Source organism: Vulpes lagopus, chromosome 22 (assembly GCF_018345385.1).
Source record: "Vulpes lagopus strain Blue_001 chromosome 22, ASM1834538v1, whole genome shotgun sequence".
In the NCBI taxonomy this organism is placed as follows: Eukaryota; Metazoa; Chordata; class Mammalia; order Carnivora; family Canidae; genus Vulpes; species Vulpes lagopus.
This window is the reverse complement of record NC_054845.1, coordinates 8,642,869-8,665,964: the sequence shown is the minus strand read 5'-3', so window position 1 is coordinate 8,665,964 and position 23,096 is coordinate 8,642,869. Positions and strand designations below refer to the sequence as shown.

The 23,096-nt window shown below is 38.3% G+C and overlaps 1 protein-coding gene across 3 annotated transcripts in view; it reads left to right on the top strand.

The window, feature by feature from the left end:
* The window catches only part of SATB2 (SATB homeobox 2), a 191,459-nt gene that overhangs the window by 78,731 nt on the left and 89,632 nt on the right, over nucleotides 1-23,096 (top strand). For all 3 annotated transcript variants that reach the window (XM_041737694.1, XM_041737693.1, XM_041737695.1), the window contains 3 exons: nucleotides 4,654-4,780; nucleotides 5,925-6,048; nucleotides 16,525-16,627. In XM_041737694.1, the coding sequence (XP_041593628.1) occupies nucleotides 4,654-4,780; nucleotides 5,925-6,048; nucleotides 16,525-16,627 (354 nt within the window). The remainder of the gene's footprint in view (nucleotides 1-4,653; nucleotides 4,781-5,924; nucleotides 6,049-16,524; nucleotides 16,628-23,096) is intronic.

Below are 23,096 nucleotides of genomic sequence, written 5' to 3'. Positions count from 1 at the left end.
CTGTTTCTAGAAGTGAACGATAGAAATCAGTACTTCACAGTGAGAGTGTGAAGTGTATTCAGGGAAGAAATGGGAATTGTCATTTATTGGGCATTTTTTGTGTGCCTGGCTGGGCCTGAGGTGTGGGTATGTGCATGCATATAGTCCCATTTAATGTAATCATTGATTTTTCACTTTTCAGATTTGTAAAGCCTACTCATACAGTGTGAGGGTTGAAAATTCTATTCGTATACCAGCTGTTTCTATTGAGGCTTCTCTAGCACTGCAAGCCAGATATCACCAGCAGGCCCATAGCCTCTTCTGTAACATTTGGTAGAGTCTGTATCCCTAAGTGGAGGGAGGGAGGAAGGGGCTGTTCATGGTTATATTTAGACACACCTGTCTGAATTTTTCAGCTCTTTACCCCGCTCCCCCCACCTCCTTAGAATATCGCCTTCTTTTAATCCACCTGCATTCACTATAGATTAATCTTCCTATCACTTGGCTTTGGTGGTGTTACATCCACACTAAAAAACTCCCAGGGATCTACTTCTCCCTTGATGTTTACCGAGCATTCATTGTGGGTCAGTCCCAGTGCTGAATTCTCATTCTCATTTAAAGCCTTGTGACACCTCTCAAGGGTAGGCATTGTTTTTATCCCCATTTTACTGATAACAGAAACAAAGTCTTGGAGAGACAACACTAGCCTTCTCTCCCAAAGTCTCACAGCTGACAAGCAGAGGAGGCTGCACACTGACTCCAGGCCTCGCCCCTGACCTCTGACCCACAGGGTGTGCTTCTCAGTTGGGCATTTTAGGGCGTTCCAAAGTTGGAACCAAACTTGTTTCTATTCTTCTGTGTTTCGCACTCGAACCACTGTGACTTACAGAATGCTAAGAAGAGTGGCAGTGTGGTATTTAGATCAAATCTGGGTTTAGTTATTACCTTGGTCATACCACTCAAGGCAACCCTTCTGAGCCTCCATTTCCTCTTGGAAAGCATTGAAAATAGATAGCTAGGCAGTGGAGGTACCATGAAGAGTTGGACATGCACTTCTGGGACATCTGGTGGTGCAAAAAAATGAGAGACTGAAGAGAAGGAGACTGTTGTCATGTTTTTGTTACTTTTAAAGTAAGGGAACTCTGAACCTGTTTCTAGGTGAAGGGAAAGAAGGCACGGAGGGGCAAGGATGGAAGAGATGAATGGGAAATAGGCAGTGGGGCAGTGGGAGAAGAGGGAGGGGCATCACTGATGTGCAGTCCTCCTTTTTGATTTAAAATAATGAGGGCCTTTAACAGGCACATGACCCAATTAAAGATGGAAAGATAATGAAGTCATAAAAACAACCTTGAGTCATAAGTTGACTATCTTTTTTTAAGAAGCATTAAAAATGTCTAAATAATTGCTGTAAACAGCTAATTGTTGAGATTAATTATATTCAGGCTCTGTACTAAGGGCTTTACATTTAATCTGCACAATATTCCAATGAGGTCAGTACTTTTATTCCATTTTATAGAGAGAGAGGATTGAAGTATGGAGAAATTAAATAACTTTCTGGGATTACATAGTATGGGGAGGGGCCAGGGTGTGAACAGAGGCCATTTCACTTGGAAGCCTGCGTTCTTAGTCACTGTGTTATACTGCTTCCCAGTTTGATTTCCTCAATTAACATTTAACTTCTAACCCAAGTAATATCTTTGTCTATTTTATACTAGGGAAGGAAGACTGTATCTAAGGGATGTATTTAATTTTTTTTTAAAAGATTTTATTTATTTATTCATGAGAGACAGAGAGAGAGACAGAGACAAGGCAGAGGGAGAAGCAGGCTCCATGCAGGAGGCCCGATGTGGGACTCCATTTCAGATCCTGGGTTCATGCCTGAGCCCGAGGCAGATGCTCAACTGCTAAGGTACCCAAGCGTCCTCAAGGGATGTATTTCAAAAGACGGTTCATACATCAGACAAAGACTTTGTTTCAAGGAAGGGCTTATTATTAAAAAGAGTTACTCCAAGTCCCTGTTGCCTGGCTAGAGGAGAGCAGCTTCTAGACATAGCTATCTTAGCAGATCTTGCACCTGAAAACCCTGGTAGATGGTAGAGCCAAGAAAGTGACTTCTAGGACCAGGTTATACAATATGGTGTGAAAAAGAAAAAGCACATGCCACTTCCCATCGCCTGAAAATAGCATGTGTCAATTAGCTCTCTTCCAAGATGTAGAGACCAACCTGTAGCAGCTGCTCTCTGTGGAGGTATTAAGTGTTGTGAAGACACCTGTGTGTGTCTCATTCCAGCCCAGACAAGTCCCCTTCCAGCTCATCAAGGTGGAGAATTTACCTAAATGGAGTATTACTATTTCCAGTAGAGTGATTTGTCTATCATTTCCTGCAGAGATCCCTCCCCCAATCCTCTTCTTGTACTGAGCTACAGTATACATACGGTACGATGTATGCAGAGTATGTGTTGCAGCTGATGAACTTGACAGTTTTTATACCCATGCAATCACCAGCCAAACCAAGAAAATCCCTTTATGTTTCTTTCCAGCCAGTTGCCCCTGCTGTCCAGAGGTGACCTCTTTCTGACTTCAGTCCTCACAGATTGGTCCTGTAGTCTTGCTTGTTTTTGCATTTTATGTACATGAAATCATACAGAGGTATTCCATTGTGCCTGATTGCATTGTGGTATATCCGTCCTGTGGAACACTATTCAGCAGTAAAGAGGAAGAAGCAGTGACATAGAGCAGCGTGCAAGTACCCTCGCTAGAGTTGTGCGTGGCAGTTTGCGGGAGGCATCCTGTGCTTCATATTACCTTTGTATTCTTAGTCACCAAAATGACCCACAAAATCGGCTGCTTCTACTCATCTGGCATAGGGTACAGTTGCTGACTTCATCTTTTCCTTCTTCTAGTTTCTTAAAATGAAATACCATGTCTTTAGAATATGGTCAGTTTAGCCTCCAGTTATGGACTATCATGATAATGATTTTTTTTAAGGAATTTAAAATTATATAGTGCTTTTTTAAAAAAGGAAATATGTTAGACATGTTATATGTTATCTTTTTTAGTATCTTCAAATGTCAGGAGGAGTAAAAGGAGCAAGGAAGCAGACCCAGCCTCTCATGAGCGGCTGTCCAGTGGGCCCTGGATGTTCATTTCACGACTACTTTATGTTGCGTTGCTGTGCACTTTTCATTGTCATGAGAGAGAATGTTAGGAAAACTATCCCCACAAGAAAACAGCTTTTCTTGGCAAGTGAAATGTGACTTAAGGAGCCAGAACTGGAGACATACGGTACTATGAATGAGAGCTGTGTTACTTTATTGGATCTGAGTCCAGGCACTATTTATACTGCAGCATATTCAGCACCAGATTGTTAAATCTTAATACTGAAACAGTGCATCATTTTAATATTTTTGTTCTGTTTATTCCCTGTTTTCAAGCATTATGTCAAGCATTGCGCATTCATTTATTTCATCTTGGACAGGACGTGCCCTGACCAGAAAGTTCACTTCCTATTATTGGAATTTTACTCCATAGCTATAAAGCGTTGTTTTGTGAAGCTTTTAAAAGTTCACTTGGGTATACAGGTGTTCTCTCTCTTTGATGATAAAAAATATTTTGAAAGAACAGTGTAGTTGGACTCACCTGTATTGCCAAAAAAAAAAAAAATCTGTTCCTTTTCTTTCACTAAAACAGCTGTTTCTGATCTGCGACAATTTCTGACATCTTGGGGAACCATTGGATTTTTCATAGCATACAAAATAAAATTTTTGTTACACTGTGTTTTCAAATGGAATTTTTTTCATCAACATTATATGTGCCCTCTGCACCAGATAAGATGGGTCCATTTATGAATAGGTTAGCATTATCACGTGTTGCTGAAACTGTCCCATGAATCTTCTTGTCACAAGGGTACTCCTAAAATCACTGCTTTATATAGCTTAAGTTTGATCAGGATCTTTATTGTCTCTCCATTGTCATGATTTTTACCATATGCAGCAGGAAACCCACAGGGAAATGGTACCATTGTCATTCTAAAAAGAGCAGAGGAATAAAATTTTTTTTAAAAAAAGGGAAATTGAAGACATCTCTGCTATTTCTGACCTGTGGTCAATCATTGTGCTGTTGGAAATAACCCCTTTGCCTGGTGAAACACTAATCTGGAAGTGAACTCGAACTGCTTCATCAGCTCCAAATGCTGTTTGCACTGGGGATCACACCACATCAGGATGTGACTGTGTGTGTGCTGAGCCCACACACAGGAATTTTCTTGTACAATTCAAAACCAAATCTTCTATTTACTTAGGCTTGCTTTTTTTTTTTTTTTTTTTGTCTGTGAAATCAGCAGTCCGGTATATTTAGCATCAGTCTTAAGTTAGAATGTGAAACAAGACTTTGGGGGAAGGAAGTATCCGTATGGTTTTCTAAGTAATTTAAGAAACAGGAAAACATAAAAGAACTGATTGTCCGTGATTAAACCTCATCCTTTCATTCCCATCTTCCTGTATAGTTAACTCAGCTGTCAGCCAGAAAGAAATAGGTTATTGCACTGGGTTGTAAAATATCTCTGAGTGGGCCTTGAATGTTGACTATTGAATGACCTTCTTAACACTGAGCAAACAATGAGAAGGTTTAATAAATAGCAGAAATGTGTTTACTGTGTTTTTCTTCTCTTTGCAGGAATAATCAAGCTGGGGAGGTGGAATCCTCTCCCCCTCAGCTATGTGACAGATGCACCCGACGCAACAGTGGCCGACATGCTGCAGGATGTCTATCATGTTGTGACGTTGAAAATCCAATTACAAAGGTGCGTGTCTCTGAACATCTGCCCTTCCTTACTCATGGAGCTGCTCGTGGGTCAGAGAGTCGCTGCTGAGACTAGCATGTCCTGTCTTTGTTAATTTCTACACACTGGATGAAATGCAAAACAAAAAAGGGAATGAGAGGAGGGAAGGAGGGACACTTCACCAGGCATCTTTATAGTCCACATTCCAACTGTTTTATGTTTTGTTTTCAGAAGCAGTGAAGTGGTAACCTAAGGGAAGCTTGATAAATCATTAAAAATCTATGGCCCTTAGAGGGGAACTTTCCACAGCCCCTAATTTAATGGGTTCTCTGTTTAAATGCTTAGCACATACTATTTGAAGAATAAACACTTCTACTGTTTTCAGGTTTGTGTTTTGAAGGCTGAGTTCTGTTCCTGTGTAGCAGGCTTACCAGGAAGGTGCTGGCACTGGGCATCTTTTTCTTCCTTTTGTGGTGACTGCCTTAAGAGAAGCATACTCTGTGGCCTGCAGAGGTTCTGGAAATTTTTTTTTTTTTTCCTCTAAAGCATCAGTTCTCTGCAGAGTCTTGTAAAGTGCCTGTAAATAATGATTTAAGAAATGTTGTCCTTTAGTGAATTTGCTCATTTTGGAGATTTTGTATGTTAATAGAGACCAAACATTCCCATCCTTGTCTAGGAATGCTTTAATGTCCTCTCTTAAAAGTTATTTTTGGTCAGGGAAACAACATCTCTGAATTGTTCCAGGAGAGTGAAGAGTGGACCTTCTTCACAGCCTCGAATTCGATGGAACATTTGTCTGCATTTAACCTTAGGGGTGTCCAATAATTAAACTTGTATTGTGGAAGTTTATAATCACATTGCCATGCTGTTTTCACCAACAAACTGGAAAAACCACACTTTAAAGTATTAATAATTCCTCATATCTAAAGTGACTATTTTTCTCAGGCCAATATGAAAACAAAGACACCGCATACGGCTCTGTCCAAGTCCTAGAGAAGCAGTCTTGCTCCCCTTCCCTCTTTCAGGGCCCATGCTGGATGCTGATCTTGAGCAGTTTTCCCCCACTGGTAGAGGACCCAGGAGTGACTGTCACAATCTGTCAAGGACCCTCTGCAGCCAGGGTCCTTTGTTGAGGTTTGCCATTCATTCTTGCTCTGTTTCCCAGTTGTTCGAAGTTGGAAGACTTGCCTGCGGAGCAGTGGAACCATGCCACAGTCCGCAATGCCTTAAAGGAACTGCTCAAAGAGATGAACCAGAGCACATTAGCCAAAGAATGCCCTCTCTCCCAGGTCAGTATATCCAGGTGGGGTTCTGGGAAACCTAGAGGGCCGCCAGTGGACCACGTGGTGGGAGGGGGCACTCCTGCTCAGACAGCTGTCTTCTATTAGCATAGTTACTGTACACTGCAGGTGGAAGATACGCAGAGGTTGTGGCGCTTCCTGTCTTCAAGTAGAAGTTACCACTTTTTGAGAGCTTTGATGTGATGGGTGTGTATTAAAACATTTCACACTTACAGTCTTTAACTTCTCATGTGTATCCTAGGAGGTGGGTAGCAGTGTCTCCCATTTTATAGATCAAGAAATCAAGACTCAGAGAGGTGCTTTACCTTCTTAAGCATACTCAGTAGGCTAAGTGGGAAGTTGCGATCCTAATCCATATCAATCACCCCTGCAAAGCCTCCGGCTCTGGAATCTTCCTTTATTTAGTTAATAGAATGAATCAACCATGTCAGTCCCATCTTAACTAACTTTTACTTATTTGTTTTCCCTGGCTAGCAAAGAGCGATGATCTTTATATCATATACATTTGTATAAATTTTGCAGTGGATTTGCCATGTGAAAATGCATCATGAGAAGAAGTGATACTCCATTTTTAGTGAACTGATGAGAAACTAAAATAAGCCACAAAAATAAGAGATAGAATAAAGGAAGGAACAGAGTAAAGGGCTGCCTTTTCCATATGATGGATCTTTCTCTAATGATGAGGTAATATTTTGGTGGCTAGGGTTAGTGGCTTAGGACTGCTATGACATGAACTCAGGTTGACATTGTTTAAAGCTATGAATGGAAATCCATTTCCTGTGTGAGTTACTACACTTGATTTAAGACAATGGACTAATTACATGTCTGTCAAGTTCAAGGGAAGGTGACAAGAACCATAGAAACTTGATGTGCCCTGAGCTGCATTCTCGGATAATAGAGTCTTTGGGGGAAGCAGGAAGCCTGGTGGTTAAGAGCATGCATTCTGAAATCAGTTAGATCTGGATTTGTGTCCTGGTTTATAGGCCTTTCTTTGTAAGTAAAACCAGGAGACTAATAGTTGTAAGTCCTATAATGAGGAGTAAATGCGATAAATCATATAAATTCTTGGCCTGGTGCCTGGCATACAATGGTGCTCCATTAATAGTATCAGCTATTATTATCGAGATACAATGTTGTTGGTGTGAACTCAGTATTTTTTGTGTGTGTCGTGGAGCATGTTTTGGACTTTAAATCCTCTGAGATAAAGCATGCTGCAAATATTTTTGCTTCCAAATACTCAAGAAGGCATGCACCTGAGTAGTAGTAGCTGTATAGAAAGGAACATTCGTATTTCATGACCATCGGTTATGTTCCTGCTCTTGGCCATTTCAGTACGTATGTGTAGGTATGTAGGTGCTAACACTTGTTGCTAGGACTTTTATTTATTTATTTCAGTGTGATTGCTTATGAAGTTATAGAAATAAGAATTTTAAGTTATTCCGATCATATACAAGGATTGATAAGGAACAGTTTATGGAAAAAAATTCAGTCATTTGTCCTGAATTTCACAGTTAGTCACAATTCTTTGTCTCTTGGATTTACGTGGAAGTCAAAATGGGCTTTGCTTGGAAGTGGACAAGCACCTAACTTAATATCAACAATTCAGAATTTTATGCAGGGCTCTTACAGCCAATGGAAATTTGGTCACAACTGATCCAGAGTGATTATCAGGTTTAGTTGTAACTGTAAAATGTGACTAGAGAGATGACATGAGAGGAAAGAACCCAGATCAGGAGCCGAGAGCCTTCATATCTGAAATCTTCCTCCTTCGTGCCATTGCCCTGTTTAGACTTAACTGCCTTGTAACCTTTCTCCTGTCTCCTGCTTTTCCAGCACTGAGATCTTGCCATTTCCTTGTCTGTGAGCCTCCAGTGACTGCTTGTGCCCAGCCTGAAGGAGGTGCAGACTGTGTGACATAGCCTTTAAGAATTGTTACAGTGGCCCTGTCCAGCTGATTTCTCACCAGAGCTGCCACCTTCCTCCTTTTACCTGCATCCTCTTTGTGCTCCAAACACATGGAATTAATTATTTTGGAACATTTGCCATTGCTCAAATGTCAACAGAATATTCCTGAGGGCTGGAGCAACCTAACTAGTACCCTTGCATTACAAGTCTAGCAGCAACTTTTTGTGCTATTTTTAAAAAGGATGCAAAATTTATATTCTACTCCATGTACCTGTGTCTTTGATATTTTAAAAAATGTCCTAAAAATCATTTTCTCTGTTAAATTCTCCTTCTGTCCACGTGAGATTGGCCTTCTGGGGAGATGCACCATGTTAATCTCAGGCTTTGGTAGTTCCAGAGTCCTTCAGTTTGACGCTTGCTTTTGCATATGTGATTTCTCCTGGTTAGCATGTGGTGCTGTCCTCTGCTTGATGAAGTCATCTTTCAGATTCCACCTGGAAAGTCACTGCTGGCGAAGTACCCTGGCCTCCGGGTTGAAGCAGTCGCTTCTTTTGCTCTTGGTAGCCTCTTGTACAGACCCTTGTCGCAGGGCTTATCACAGCCTGTTATTGGTGCCGTGTCCCAGTTCTTGTCACTTGATGGACTGCCCATCTCTTATTCATCTTCACTTCCTCAGCATTCAGCACGATACATGTCTTGCAGGTAGTCGTTATTCTGATGCATTCTCAGCTTGGCCCTGTTTATCTTTTGGGTGAATAACTCTTTGTGGTGGGGGCTGTCCTGTCTATTGTAGGGTGTGTAGCAGCATCCCTGGCCTCTACCCAATAGATGCCAGTAGCATGCCACCATCCCCCTCCCCCAGTTGTGACAACCCTAATGTCTCCAGACATTGCCAAATATCCTATGAGGGGAGTAAATCACTCTTGGTTGCGAACCACTGCTATAATGTGTTTAATGAATTAAGTATAAAATGTTTTAGAAAGTGCTATAAACTGTAAAGTTTTATTATTTTTATGGTGTTCTTGGCAGCTCTAAAATGTTTTGAACTAGAAACAGTGAATACAGTAATTTGGTGGTCCATGCCCAGTACATTTTCAGTCAAACAGGGCTGAGTTCTATTCAATTTGGGGAGATTTGATTTAGGCTTCTGTGTGCTATGTGATTATGGAAAATCTTACTGGGGTCGTCCTCAGTAAGCATGGACATGTGATATGGGCCCCAGCATTAATCCCTACCACTATTACCCTTAACACATTCCAGATTATTCACCTCACTTGTGTAACTGGATTGCATTTCAGTGTGGGGATAAGCTCACTTATTTTGTTTGTGGTTGTCATAGAACAGGTGCATGCATTTTTTTAAGGTTCAACCTATGTAATGTGCATTTTTGTTCACATTAATTCAACAGTGTATTCCAGCAACATTACTGGAGTCCCAATTAGGAGTAAGGCACTTTGCCGTGGGCTGGGGATGCAGTAGTGAAGGTGAGAGAGGAACACAGCTTTCAACCTAGGAAGAAGAGTACTACTTACTTCAGGGGGAAAGTAGCTTACTGGGCTATGTAAGATAGACTCAGTTCATGAGTAAAAAAAAAATGACTAGGGTTTTTTGTTTTGGTTTGGTTTTTGTTTTTTAAAAGACCTTTTTTGAACCAATTCTTCTTTATTACCCCTAAACCAAATCATCTTAGGTATTTCTTCACTCAAGTGTGGTGATTGCATAAAGGAATGACGTTTCAGTGGCCAGTATGTATTTTCTTCCAACATCCCAGTGTTCGGCAGGTCAAAAGAGCAGTTTTTGAAGGCAGAAGAAAAGTTGGAAAGTCCATAAAAGGGCAACAATTGCAAGCTGAGGCATATATATTTATTTAAAGGGAGAGAGGTCATGATTTTGCTATTTTCTGTCTGGCCAGGTGCTTGGAAAGTATAGGTTGTATTTGTGTGTCCATGTGTTTATTTTTGATTTCACCTTTCCAAATGTGTTTCAGTGCTGACAGCCTCTTCCTTTTCCTCCGAAGTCGCCCTGAATCACCACTTCCAGCCTCTCCCTTCAGTCATACAGTCTGCGCTGAGCATCCTAACTTACCATACCTTATGCATAGGTCTCTTATTAAATAGTCTTCTCTAACTAACTGTTCCAATTTGGAAACATTATGACCACCTCTTTCTGTGGCCTACTTCTCTTTACTCAAGGAAGAATTAAAAGATGAAATCCCAGGTCCTCTGGGTTTTGATCCATTAAAATAAGTAAAGCTAATAGTACCTTCCTTGTCCACCTCATAGGTTGTTATGATGATCAAATGGAAGGACCAAGAGACCATGTTTTCTGTGACTCTAGATATGTTTTCTTAAATTTGTTTTTTGGGGTAAAAATACATAACATGAAGTTTATCATTTTCATCATGTTTAAGTTTATAATTCGGTGGCATTAATTACATTCACGATGTTGTGCAACCATCACCCCTATTTCCAAAATTCTTTATCACCCCAAACAGAAAGTCGATAGCCATTACATAATAACTCTCCATTCCCTTCCCCACATCCCTAACTCTAGGTGACTTCCTTTCTGTTCTCTGACTGAGTTTACTTGTTCTAGATACCTCAAAAGTAGAATCATAGAATATTTGTCTTTTTATCTGGCTTATTTCATTTAGCATATAGGTATGTTTTTAAAGCAGCTCTGTCCCATGCCCGTAGCTGAGGTTTTCTTGCCAAATGTTTGAGGAACAAAAAGACTGGCAGAAATTACTGAACCATGAAATGTTACTGGATTTCCAGTATGATGGCGATACGGTGTTTATATAGTCTTTTTTAAGACATAGACTGTAGGGTAATTATTCCTGTCATCCTGAGCAAGCCTTGCTCATTTGGGGATCATTAAAGGACCAACTTAAATGTACAATATGCTAAAATAATCGGACGGTGAACTCAAGCAGCCAGTTGGGTTGGGAGGAAAAAAACAAATTGACCATGTGTTTATCTATAGACAAGAGGCTGATCAATTGTGTGGACCAGTATTGTCTTAACTAGTTGCCAACTGTCTGTTTCATTTAGTCTTAATTTCATGTATGTAGTGGGGATGTATCATGTCTTGTGTTAACCAGTTGCCAGCTGTCCCTTTCAGTTATTTTCATGTGAGTTTGTTTTAGTTCGAGGCCCAACCTCATGACTCTTGTTGAAGGAGGCTTACAAATGACAGCTTGGAAAGATTCCCTAACTGGGTAATTGCCATGAACATATGAAATGATTGCGTGGAGGGGAGAGAGCTGAACTCATTGACTCTGCATCTTGTGCCAGGCCTTTTACACAGATCATCTCTCTGAATCTTTACAGCTCTCTTAGGCAGGTACCAACATCCCACTTTCACAGATGAGGGTGCCACCAGCAGCACCTTAGCGGAGGAGCTCTCAGATGGACTACTGTCGTACTGCAAAGCCCAGAGGAAGTGTTTCCTTCAATTAGAATGGCAAAGTTTTCAATTCTGATAGTATAGCTCAGAAATGGGGATAGTAAGGGAGAGCAGAAGGCTGCCAAATAACATTAACTGAATTTTTCATGACAAAGTAATTTCTCCAGATCAGTTTTTTCCCTTTACTATAGTTGATGGACATATCATTATAATCTCATGTTTAATATGTAATTTAGCATACCGCAAAGCAGAATAAAAAAGGCTGAAAATGAGCAAAAATTGCATATATTATTCATTGCCTGCATCATACTCTCTCCCGCATGTAGACGTGGAAAAGGAGGCTACAAGATGCCAGCTTCTCTCCCTACTCTGACACTCTTCTTGCTGAGACAGGGCATTCCTACTGACAGAACGTGTAACCGTTCACTTGGTTTTAAAATGTTCTTTTTTAAAGCAAGTGTATTATCGGTCTGCAGCTTAGCTACTCTTAGTATAACACTGCTATTCAAACAAATAAGTCTCACTAAGCCAAGGAGACTATGGTAAAGGATATCTAATTATTTTATCTTTCTTTTCTTAGGGAGGGAAAGCGGGTGCTCAGATCTCTGTCTTTTAAAGACAAATCATTTTAACTGGTGTATATTGTTTTGCTTTTCAAACTGTTAAGTTTTAAATTGTCATTGGGTTCCTTAGTTTTCTCTGATTCTAAGCTCCTTAACTCCTATAAGGGGCCCGAGGTCACAACTTGATGTTTTGCTTTTGTCACACTTCATGTCTTCTTTGTCTGAAGAATTGGTTGCATTATCTGCTGTTGAGTACCAGTTGATGGAGGTGGTGGTGAATATTTCCTTTCTTTCATTAACTAGGTTCCCTTCTTAAGAGACTCATGAAATAATGTGGCCTGGTAGTAGTGTCTTTTTATGGTGCTTTCCACTGCTATTTGACTTTGGACAAGATGCTTCTTCATTTTGAGCTTCTTGGCCCTCATTTTGGAAAATGGAGCCATGTAACAGGTGACATCTATAATCTGAGCTAGTCAAAAACAAACAAGTTTAAAATTTATCTCAGGAGCCTAAAAGAAAATTTATTTTTAGATAAGGCAATCTAGTTAAGTATAGTAAGTATCAAAACAATATATTTTAGTGTTTAAACAATGTATATTTAAAACAGTACGATATTCTCTTGCAATTTGTCTTGGTGCAAGTTCAAGTCAGCTAGTAAACTTTGAAATAACTGATGCTGCTGTATTTTAAATCCTCAAATATCTTATTACTACTATTTTTATTACTATTTTAAATAACTTTCAAAGAAAACTGGCATAAACTGTGTGTCAGAGTGACTGCAAATGACAAACCTGGATTTTATTCCTCATTTAATATCTTCATATTTAAGATTTCATGGTTAGTTACAAAGAAGTCTAAAACTTTTCCAAAAGCTTCTGTAATTGGGAAGACATTTTAAACCTTCCTATTGATTTTAACACATAATATTTTTCATAGCATAGCTTTGTCTATGATTACTAATCATGTGTTTGTGGCTGTGACTGAGTACCTCTGGGAGCTCCCTGATTGGCCCAGTGCATGTGTGGCCCTCCCCTTTCCTTATCACAGCCACTACCATGCCAGTAAGCTTGCTTAGTAAGTGCAAAGTCATTTTAATATGACCTTCAGTAAAATATAATTCCTTTAAGTGTTATAAATTACAACAGGCATCTCTTTTGGGTCATTTGTATCAGCATTGCATTATACAATAAGGATGCTCAGGAGTTGGTTGCATTCTGGCTTGAAAACGTTTACTCAAATCTTTGTTCATTTTCAAAAAGATGTGGAGATCCTCAAAGCCCAATTGTGTGGTTGCTCTAGAATTACTGGAAAACATAAAAGAGCAATACAAAGTACAAAACTATATAGATACTTTAAAAAAGCAGTAAATGGAAATTAGGGTTTTTTTCTTTTTCTTTTTTTTTTGGTAGAGTGACTGGTGGGAGAGATTTTAATCATTACTCATCCTATTTTTGCAGCAACTATATCTCATCAGGTCTAAGATGCTTTTGATTGTAAGATGCATTCCAATTTCAATGACATTAAAGTATATTTTAAAAATGTGACTGTAGAATGGATGAAATGTGGTAAATGCAGATTCTTGTGCTCCAGGACCTCTGGAAAACTTTATTCCATGTCGAGTCAGTATGTGCTGAGTCTGTGTTAGCTCTTTTCAATTTTGTTTATAGTGAAGTAGGTTTTGATTTTTTAAAAACAAACTGACACTAACATTTAGATGACTTCATGTGTGTGTCCAGAGTATTCTAGTGAGGCCTAGTGGTTCAAACTCAGGCTATGAGAATGTAACCATCTAATTTAGGGTTAGAGAATATTCATTTTTGAAACTAGAATAATAAGACATAACATGACCTTTCATCCAAAGTATGCCCCAGATGTACCTCTTCTGTTTTTAAAACTCTCTGAAGATGAATTATGAAAATTCTTATGAGTAGAACTAGTTTGAGTGTCAACCAGATGTAAAGACCTGCAGGGAATTAATATGAATAAAATGTGCCACAAATTCAAAAGACTTTAGAGTGACTAAAGATTCTCATCATCTAGGAAACTTTATTTGCTACCTACTTCCTTTGCTCAACTCATAGTTTAAATTTATTCCCACCTCACTCCACCCTCTTCGTGGTCAGTAGAGATAGAAACTCATTTATAATTGGGGAAGAGAACAAATCTGGTTGAGTCTCTGGGTAGCCAACTTCTTTTTTAAATGAGTTGTGTGAACCTGACTCTAGTACAGGATTTGGTGATGGAGACCATGGAGCCCAGGTATTAACTTCCTTGCCACATAGATTGACACTGGCCGTATGCAGTGTCAGTGAAGACACATCTGGAGCAAGGACAAAATAGGGACGCTAGAGAGTGACGGAAATGTGGATTATTTGGGGCCACAGTGATGCGGATTGGTGGCCTGGTCTTATGGTCTAGGAAGAATTGATGGACAGCTCCCAGTAGTAATTGAGACACTTAGCATTTTAGTTCATCTCCCAGACCATCCTTGCAATAGGAGTTTAATTTCAGTTTCCTGTCATGGCTATGTATCCTGTGCCTCTTTAGAGGATAACATTCATGCAAACAACATATAGAGATGACAAGTACATTTGCAATTATTCGTATACACCAGTATGGCTGGTGCATCTATTATTAGGCCGCTTTCATGTTAAAATGTTCATTATTATGACATTTCAGTTTGGCATTTTAAAATTTCATCTCTGTCCCTTTTCATCTGTTACATTTCAGTGACTCAGATGTCCCACATCAGAAGTGTGTTAGACATGAGGGGGGAAAAATGCAACAGACACAGTCACTGTCCTCAAGGGTTTCACAGATTAAGACAAAAAGAAAAACTCAGCCTGGAAAGGGAACTAGCCCAGCTAGCCAAAAGACTTCTTTCTTTACTCTTTTGTTAGTAACACACAAAGCAGAACCCTGCCTCAGGAAGATTAGGATTCCACTGTTCTTCTAAGGCAGGAGGTAAGGCTCTAGAAGTTCTGTGATACACTCAGGTGATACTGGCTCTTTGTGTTCCCGGGGCTGTGTTCAGATCCTCAGATTAAAAAGGTTCTTCTCACTATCTCTCCTTAGAGAACAGAATTATCATTTAGAGATCAGCAACTGGGGGGAGGTTAGCCATCTACTATGTAGGAAGGGCCAAAGAGGTTTCTTTGAATTGAATTAGGATTCCCCTCCCCCACTCCCCCACTGGCACTGCATAGTGTTGTTGTTGTTTTTTTTTTGGTTTTTTTTAAAGATTTTGTTTATTTATTCATGAGATAGACACAGGCAGAGGGAGAAGCAGGCTCCCCACCAGGAGCCTGATGTGGGACTCGAATCCGGGACCCTGGGATTGCGACCTGAGCCAAACCAGATGCCCACATAGTGATTTTTGAAAAAGAGGAACTCTGTGGGCTCAGTGAGGGAACTGTTTTAAATAGGAGTCTGTGTAGTACTGTTTGCTGTTTGAACCCCCTGGTAAATAACTTGCCGTTGCCTTGATTTACTGTTATCCTTTTTATCTTGACTGCTTTGGAAAAATACCATTAGTTCTAAGTTTTGAGATTTTGCATAGCTGCTCCATCCATATGTGGAGATACCTTCTTGAAGAAAGATGAGGTTTCAAGGCAAGATATAAAACCTTACCAAAGTCCTTTGGAATCTCTCGAGTTTACGTCCATTTGTTTTTAGACGGAATTTGCTGAAGTAAAAGTCTCTGTGTAAATCTGTGGCTGTATTATCACAGTCAATTCAGGTATCTGTTAATATGTGTTAATATCTGTTACAAATGTTGGTCCAAACATGCCATATTGACTGAAAACATACCTGTAGGAAATTTCATTCAAGGTATGCAATGATAATTTAGTTTTTTAGTGGTAAGTCAAGCTATGCTCTTCTCTTTCCTTTTCATCCTAATTATAAACAAATTGGCTAAAGGGTAGAGCTGAGGAAGGAGAAGGGGTGAAGAGGAAGAAAGAATCATGTACTTAAGCACCCAGAAAGTTTTAGCTTTGATTCATTTTTGGTTGAAACACAGTACAAGTGTTATGTTTAGTTTCCCCTGCTCTAAAATAGCACTGTTAATTTTTTCATTTGATGAATTTTCACACAAGTGCTAATCACACGTTTCTATAAATTATATTAATTTAACTTATTTCCCTAAATGTTGTTCTGCAGTGTGTAGCACGGATGTTCTCAGATTCTTGGCTGTGTAAGCTTGTTGCAGTTGGAAGCAGAACAGAAACATCTGAAAGGCATTATTTGAATTACCGATGCTGGAGCATCTGATCTCACCTTTTACTCTGGTTCCTAAATCACAACTGTTCTTTCCCTTTGTATTTAATCTGTATGTCCTGCCTCCTCCATCTTTGACATTGCCCCAAGGTTGGTTTTTTGGAAAAAGCTTTGTCATTATACAGTAGAAGTTAAAAAAAAGAGTAAATTTAGCTAGTCATATTTGACATTTAATAGTTTAGTTTGCAGGAGGGTGACTACTTCAGATTTAAAAGACAATGAAGTTCGGTATGGTCTGTAATTCTTATCCCTAAAAAGGAGTACTAGTTTATGAAAAATATAGCTATTATGTTTTTTTTTTTCTTTTCAGAGTATGATTTCATCCATTGTAAATAGCACATATTATGCCAACGTGTCAGCAACCAAGTGCCAGGAGTTTGGGAGATGGTATAAGAAGTACAAGAAGATTAAAGGTAAACTGAATTTTTTGTCTTTAAAGCCTATTTTTAGTTTCTTAGGTCAATGAATTGTTGGTTATTTGGAGTTTATGCTAATTTTAGGTATAAATTTTTATTTAATTATATGTAACTTTTGCAAAGGTAAGATTCTTAATATTTCCATCAGGATATCCTAATTAGCTCACTTTAGAACTAAACTAAAATTCATAGCATAATGGTTAAAGTTTGTCATTTTCACAAGAGATGCATGTGAAGGCCAAGACTTTTAGAAATCTTTGAAATGGTTTATTTCAGATAGGCCTGTCTATTTGAAAGGCTCAATCAATAAATCATTTCCATTAACATATTAATGGAAAATTAAAAGCAGTCATTGTAGGTTAAATCAGCACTTATAATTTAAGTACCAATTAACAAATTGGAATGACTGCTTGTTGTGGTATCAGGAAACCTTCGTTTAGAAGTGGAGTTTTGATGTGTTTATTTGGTGACAGTTCCAGACCAGCATATGAATTAAAGGGACCCTGCAGTAAAAAGCAGACTTGTGTTCAAATCTCTGTCCTCCATTTGCTAGTGTGTGTTTGAACAAATTTAACTTCACCAAGATTCAGTCTCTTCATCTGAAAATTTAAACAATAAAAAAAAATAATAATAAACAATAAAACTACCTAAATCACTCACTAACTGTGAGGACTAAATAAATTAATGCTGACATAAAGAAACCTCTTAATAAATAAGAGCTATCATGCTATAATAATAATTAGTAGTAACGGTAGTTCTAGCAGTAATATAAGAAATGTAGGATTGTATCTGAAAATGCAGTCTCTTGTATAATAAATGCCATGCTTATTTAGACCATCCAACCCTTTAAATATTTTTCCTTTACAAATATGTTAGGGTTGGAAACATTCTAGTGTTCTTACCCAATTTACATGCTTTTCAAATTCAAATGATACCAGCCCCTGAAGGGATTTGGGGGAGTTTTTGGTAACATAATAGCTTGATGTTGGAGGGTCCCTTCCAGTCTATATTTTTGCATGATCATGACATCATCCATCATGCTTTATTATAGGTATTCATAGCCTTGCTGACAGTTAACTACCCCGATCTGAGGTTCAAATGACAATTTCTGGTGGGTAGGCAAAAGTAAAAGATGAATTTATTTGTTTTACTACCTGCAGGTTTCCTCCAGGGAAAGGAGATTGAAATAATACATGTTGGTTGTTTAATATTTGGGAGCTCGTTTACAGTTACCTTTTGAGGAAATGAACTTTACAGGCATTGGCAGCACGTCTCTGATTACAAAAGACAGAGAGCATTTTATGCTAAATATCCAAGTTGTAAGGAAAGTCAAGATGTTGAACTACCCAGGAGAAATTAAAGTGCACTGCACATTGAATTAAGATCCATTTCTCTTCAGCGTATTCTAAAATTCTCAGAAGCATTTAAATTCCAGTTTGGGCACTTGCTTTATAATATTATTAATATTAACTCTTATACAGGATAAGATGAATAACTCCTTCTCATTCTAAGACATGATTGTGTAGTTCAGAAGGGTTTCTTTTCTCTAAGTGTTGTCACCAAGTTTTTCTTTTAAAATAAAATTGTTGAAGTGTTTGAACATATCCTCTTTGGCTAAAAATCAAAAGAATCATGCAGCTTCAAGGTCATTTGTTAGATCCCATTTACTTGCTGTTAGAAGAGAAAAGGAAGAAAGAGTCCTCTTTTAATAGGCTAGCGTATAATTCCAGATTCAGAAACTCTCCACTGTAGTGTTTTCAGAATTGCCACTACAGACTGTGTGTGTGTGTGTGAGTGCGTGTGTCTGCTCACACACATGCGCGCACACACGAACACTTATATCTCCTCCTTTTTTTCTTAGATTCAATTCTTTAAGCTCTATTTTTTTTTTCAAGATAGTAAATGCACAGTTAAATCTTAAGTGTCATAAAAGCAGACTGAGACCTTGATTTCAATCAGGAGGGTCAAGGATCCACACCTGAAGAGGCTGCCAGACACTGTGTACACATGCTATTCAAAGAGATGGAGCTAGTCATTGCTGTTGAACAGTGTGTGTGTGTGCATGTGTGTGTGTCAGTAGGAGGAGAAAAGGGAAGGTTAAGGTATGTGTGAAGTAAACACAAGCTGCCGTAAAACAGTTCAAGTGGTGTTGATTCATCAACCAAGGGAGTGGGAGGAAAAACAAAGAATTCGTGGCAGGTATAATGGTGTACAGAAAATAAACACTCAGAGAAGTATATTTTATTAACTTTCGACCCTCAGAGAAAAGGAAGTGTCGGACCTGATATACAGGCACATTTCATCTGATAGAAGCTTTGTGCTATGAATAGATGTCACTGTGGGAGTTCCTATCTAGTAGAATCCACTTCTCACGGGAAAGGAATGATAGTGTTTGTAAAATTTGTTTGTGTCCATCCATTTTCAAAATGAGAAAAAAGAAGTAATGAGTCTGAAATCTGGAAATTAGTAGATAGCAAAATCAGAATTCTACCTTAGGGCTCTTCCTGAGAACCTGGAAGTCAGAGTTCTGTGTCCTTCCTTGCCCCCCTACCCACTCCTTTCCACCCCCAAATTACCAATTTACATGTATCCTGGCTGATATAATGTATAAAAGAAAATCTCTTGCTAACTTACTAATGTCCCAAACTAAATGCAGCTACATTGTTAAATATGTTTCCTATTATCTGCTAATGTCTGTTTTAATAAAACAGTGGGAACTAAATGGTTGCTTCTTAATCAAAACCATGATTTCCTAACATAAGCTATGTGATTCTGTTACAAATTGCCACATATAGATCTCCTAGGTCAAAATTTTTTTCTCTTCTCATAGAAATAAATAAACAGTAAAATAATTATATACTCTGAAAGATCAAAGTAAATATGGCTAAAACCTGGCAAAAATAAAAGTCTACTGAGAGGATTAAAAAAAAAGGGTCAGATTGCAAATTCTATAGTTAATGCTTAAATAAATATGAGAAAAGTGAACAATCAATAATTTGATATCATTAAAAACAGATGTAAAAACTATATACAAATGGAATTGTCTGAATTTTGAAGTAAACATTTTAATGTGCATTTTTTGAATTTGTTGTTATTATAGCTAAACTATTTACACTTATTCTATAAAATGTCCTAAGTTAGTTTGGCTTAGCATGTTAACTTTATTTTCCCCAGTGATCACAGCAAAGTACATTCTGTTTACCTTCTTTCTTTAATTTCAAAGACAATCATGGTTGACATAGACATATTTGAGTTAACATTAGTGTTAATTTAGGATGAATGGGGAGAGACTTTGCATACTCTGGTTTTAGGGTCCAGAACTATGAACCTGCTTCCCAGGAATTTTTGATATTGAATAAAATGGACTGGGTAGGGTGGTAGGTTGGTTTAGACAGCATTTTTTATTGCTGTGCATCTTGTACTGTAATTGCTTCTGGCCTAGACTTTGCAGTGTAGAGCTTGTAAGCTCCCAAGTATAAGAAAAAAAATGTACATTACTGTATAAAAGCAGGAAAAAAAAGATCAATATTAACAGTTGTTTAATGTGTAGGAGTTTTAATGTTGGACACAAGAATAATCCACAGGGACCTGGAAATGTTCATGCTGTTACAAAATTATTTTCAAGAATTCTTAGGATTATGTGAAATTTACCCCATCAATTTTTCTTTCATAAGTTCTACACATTTTAATGAAACACTTATTTTTTTTTAAGCCTAACCCTTTTCTATTAACTGTCTAGATGAAAACTTGCCTCATCATTTTTATGAAACTAAGTGGCAATTATATATGCAGTACCATCAGAAATTATACTCTGTGGCAATCTACTTTTGCAGGGGATCTTATAGGAATTAAAAAGTACCTTCACAATGAAGGACTCATATATTTTAAATGCTTCCTAATTAAAAATTAATAAAGTTAAAATAATATTATATCTAGTGTGTTTTTCATCTGATACCAAAGCAAAATGAAGTGTCATCTTTGGTCAGGCCAATCTCAACTATTTAATATGTCACAAGGATGAAGGGGTCATTGCAAGTTCACACAAATATAGTGGATATTGTAAAATTATTTGTGTCATAAAATAATACCAGTAGAATGAATGGACCTAACCAAACCCCATATTTTGGCCAGAAAGCAAAATTATCCTCATCACTTTTCTTTTCTCAATCATTGCTCAAGAACCCCCTGATTGTTAGTTGTCTTAATTTTATTTATTTGAACTTATTTTGCAAAATATTAAAAGGCTGGGAGAAATGAGGATTTTAAAAACCAGTGTTACTTTTCCAAGCCTGGTTTATTCTAGTAATCAGTATTTTATCTGACCCTGTCTGATCTAGTCTTGCAAGATCAAACGTCCAGGCCAGCAAGCAGACAGTAAACAAAGCCCGTGAAGGGTTTCAGTAAACACAAAGATTAGATGTTGAATGAAAATTAAACTCCTTGAACTAGTCGTCTGTACTAAAGTGGTTAAGTGGGTTGTGATTAAAAGAAATAAGTAATTATGATCATTATAGCTGAAATGATATAATGTTACCACATTTAAAGCACCTCTTGTACCCAAAAATGATTGTGTCATTTACAAAGTGGTGCCTCAGAGTTGAATAGAGAAATCAGTGTCCCCTGACCTGGTTCCATAAGGCAGCCCCTGCTTAGCCATGGTGGTATCGGTGGTCAGGACAATGCCTTTAATCAACTGCCGGTACTTCTTCTGCTGTTGTTTAGCTCTGATGAGGTAAAAGCAACTTTTGTCTACCTAATTTTTCTGGGTCATGAAAGAAATTTGCTTTCAGCTTGGGATCTAAATAAAGGTGTTCGGCAAGGAAATTTGTCCCTCTGCCTGTACTGTACCAACATCAACTCCTTGGCTTTTATGTAAGTCCTTGAACTTATATGAATTTTCTATAAATATTCATGGAAATCAAAACATCACTTCCATAACCACGCACTTTCCATCTTACTGGATGAACAGCCTTGTGCTTTTTTTACTGTGACAGTCACTGATGTGCATTCATCAATCACTTTAGCCTGTTTGGCCCTCTGATTAGAAGCTTGTTGAAAGTGTCAGCAAGTGGAAGAATGGTGTGCGGAAAATTTCACGGACCCTAAACTCAGGGGTGGGCCAGTTCCTTACTTGGATCTTAAGAAGCTTATTCTGGCTATAACAATAGCTGCTTCTTTGGCCTGAACTTTGTTTGTTCATAAATGTGAATAAATGTTAAAACATAAGACAATCATTTGTCAACAATATGGTTTGTAGATTAAAAGAAACAAACTTGCTATCTGCTTATATTTATACTTTTTATAATGCCATTTTAAACATATGTTTAAAAAGGATGCAAAGGGAAAAATGATGTTTTTCTCTTACTCATCTATCCATCCATTCATCTATCATATATAATTACTATTTGAAAGAAGTTTAAGACACAGTTCTTGGTTTCAAAAAGCCGGCATCTATAAAGTTTGAGCATCAACTTTATATACCTGTCAGGATTCTAAGTGGGGAACATTACATAGTCCCTCCTTGCAAGACACACAGTTACAGAACTAATTTTAGTTAAATAAATGCTTAGTGAGTGCTTCTACTACTAAGAAGGCCATTTTTAGTGCTAAAAGCAGTGAGAAATAACCAGAAACACATAAGATGTGATTCCTACTTCTTGTTGGGTTGCTGTCAACCTAGCAGGGGAGGCAGCCCTCTATCTGGCAAATATATGGCAGTGGTATAAACTTATGCCATGGTAGCACAGAGAATGGGCCATAAGTTTTACCTGATAAGTCTTAGGTTGGAGAGGAAGGTAATTTAAAAAATAGCCCTTTTAGTTATACCTGAAGGACAGTAGAGTTTTGCAAGGAGAGAAAAAGAAGGAAGAGCACTTCAGGCAACTGCAAGTTCCATAGGTATATGAACATAGGTATAGATGCACAGGTGCAAAAGAGCAAGAATATTTAGAAAATCATGGGTGGTTGTCTGGTATGTCTAGAATGACTGGACATTTATCACGACACTATCATGTAAGAGATGCCCAGAATGGCTAAAGTTTTGACTGGTGAAAAGGAAAAGATAGAGCATGGGTAGGTGCAGGGTTGATGATGGCATCAAACATTGGCAAACGAGCAGAGATTTTTGGAGGGATCTGGCTGTGGGTAATGTTTGTATTATAATAATGAACAATAAGGTTACCTTGGGGAACTCCGAAAGTTCAGTTGAGATGTATTGAGAATCGGTGAAAGTTTTTCAGTAGGGAGTGATATGATGAAAATGATGGTTTAAAAAAAATTTCACTAGAAGTCCTCTAAAACTACATGTGGGGGAGAGTGTGTATGGCAGGACCAGAGGCAGGTGGCAGTGATAAGGGATGTGCACCTGGGAGGAAATAGACAAAATGGAATGTATTGCAGTCATCTATGCAAGTAAAGATAGGAAAGTGAGGCCTTGGCTTTTGGTGGCAGCAGGGAAAAAGAAGTG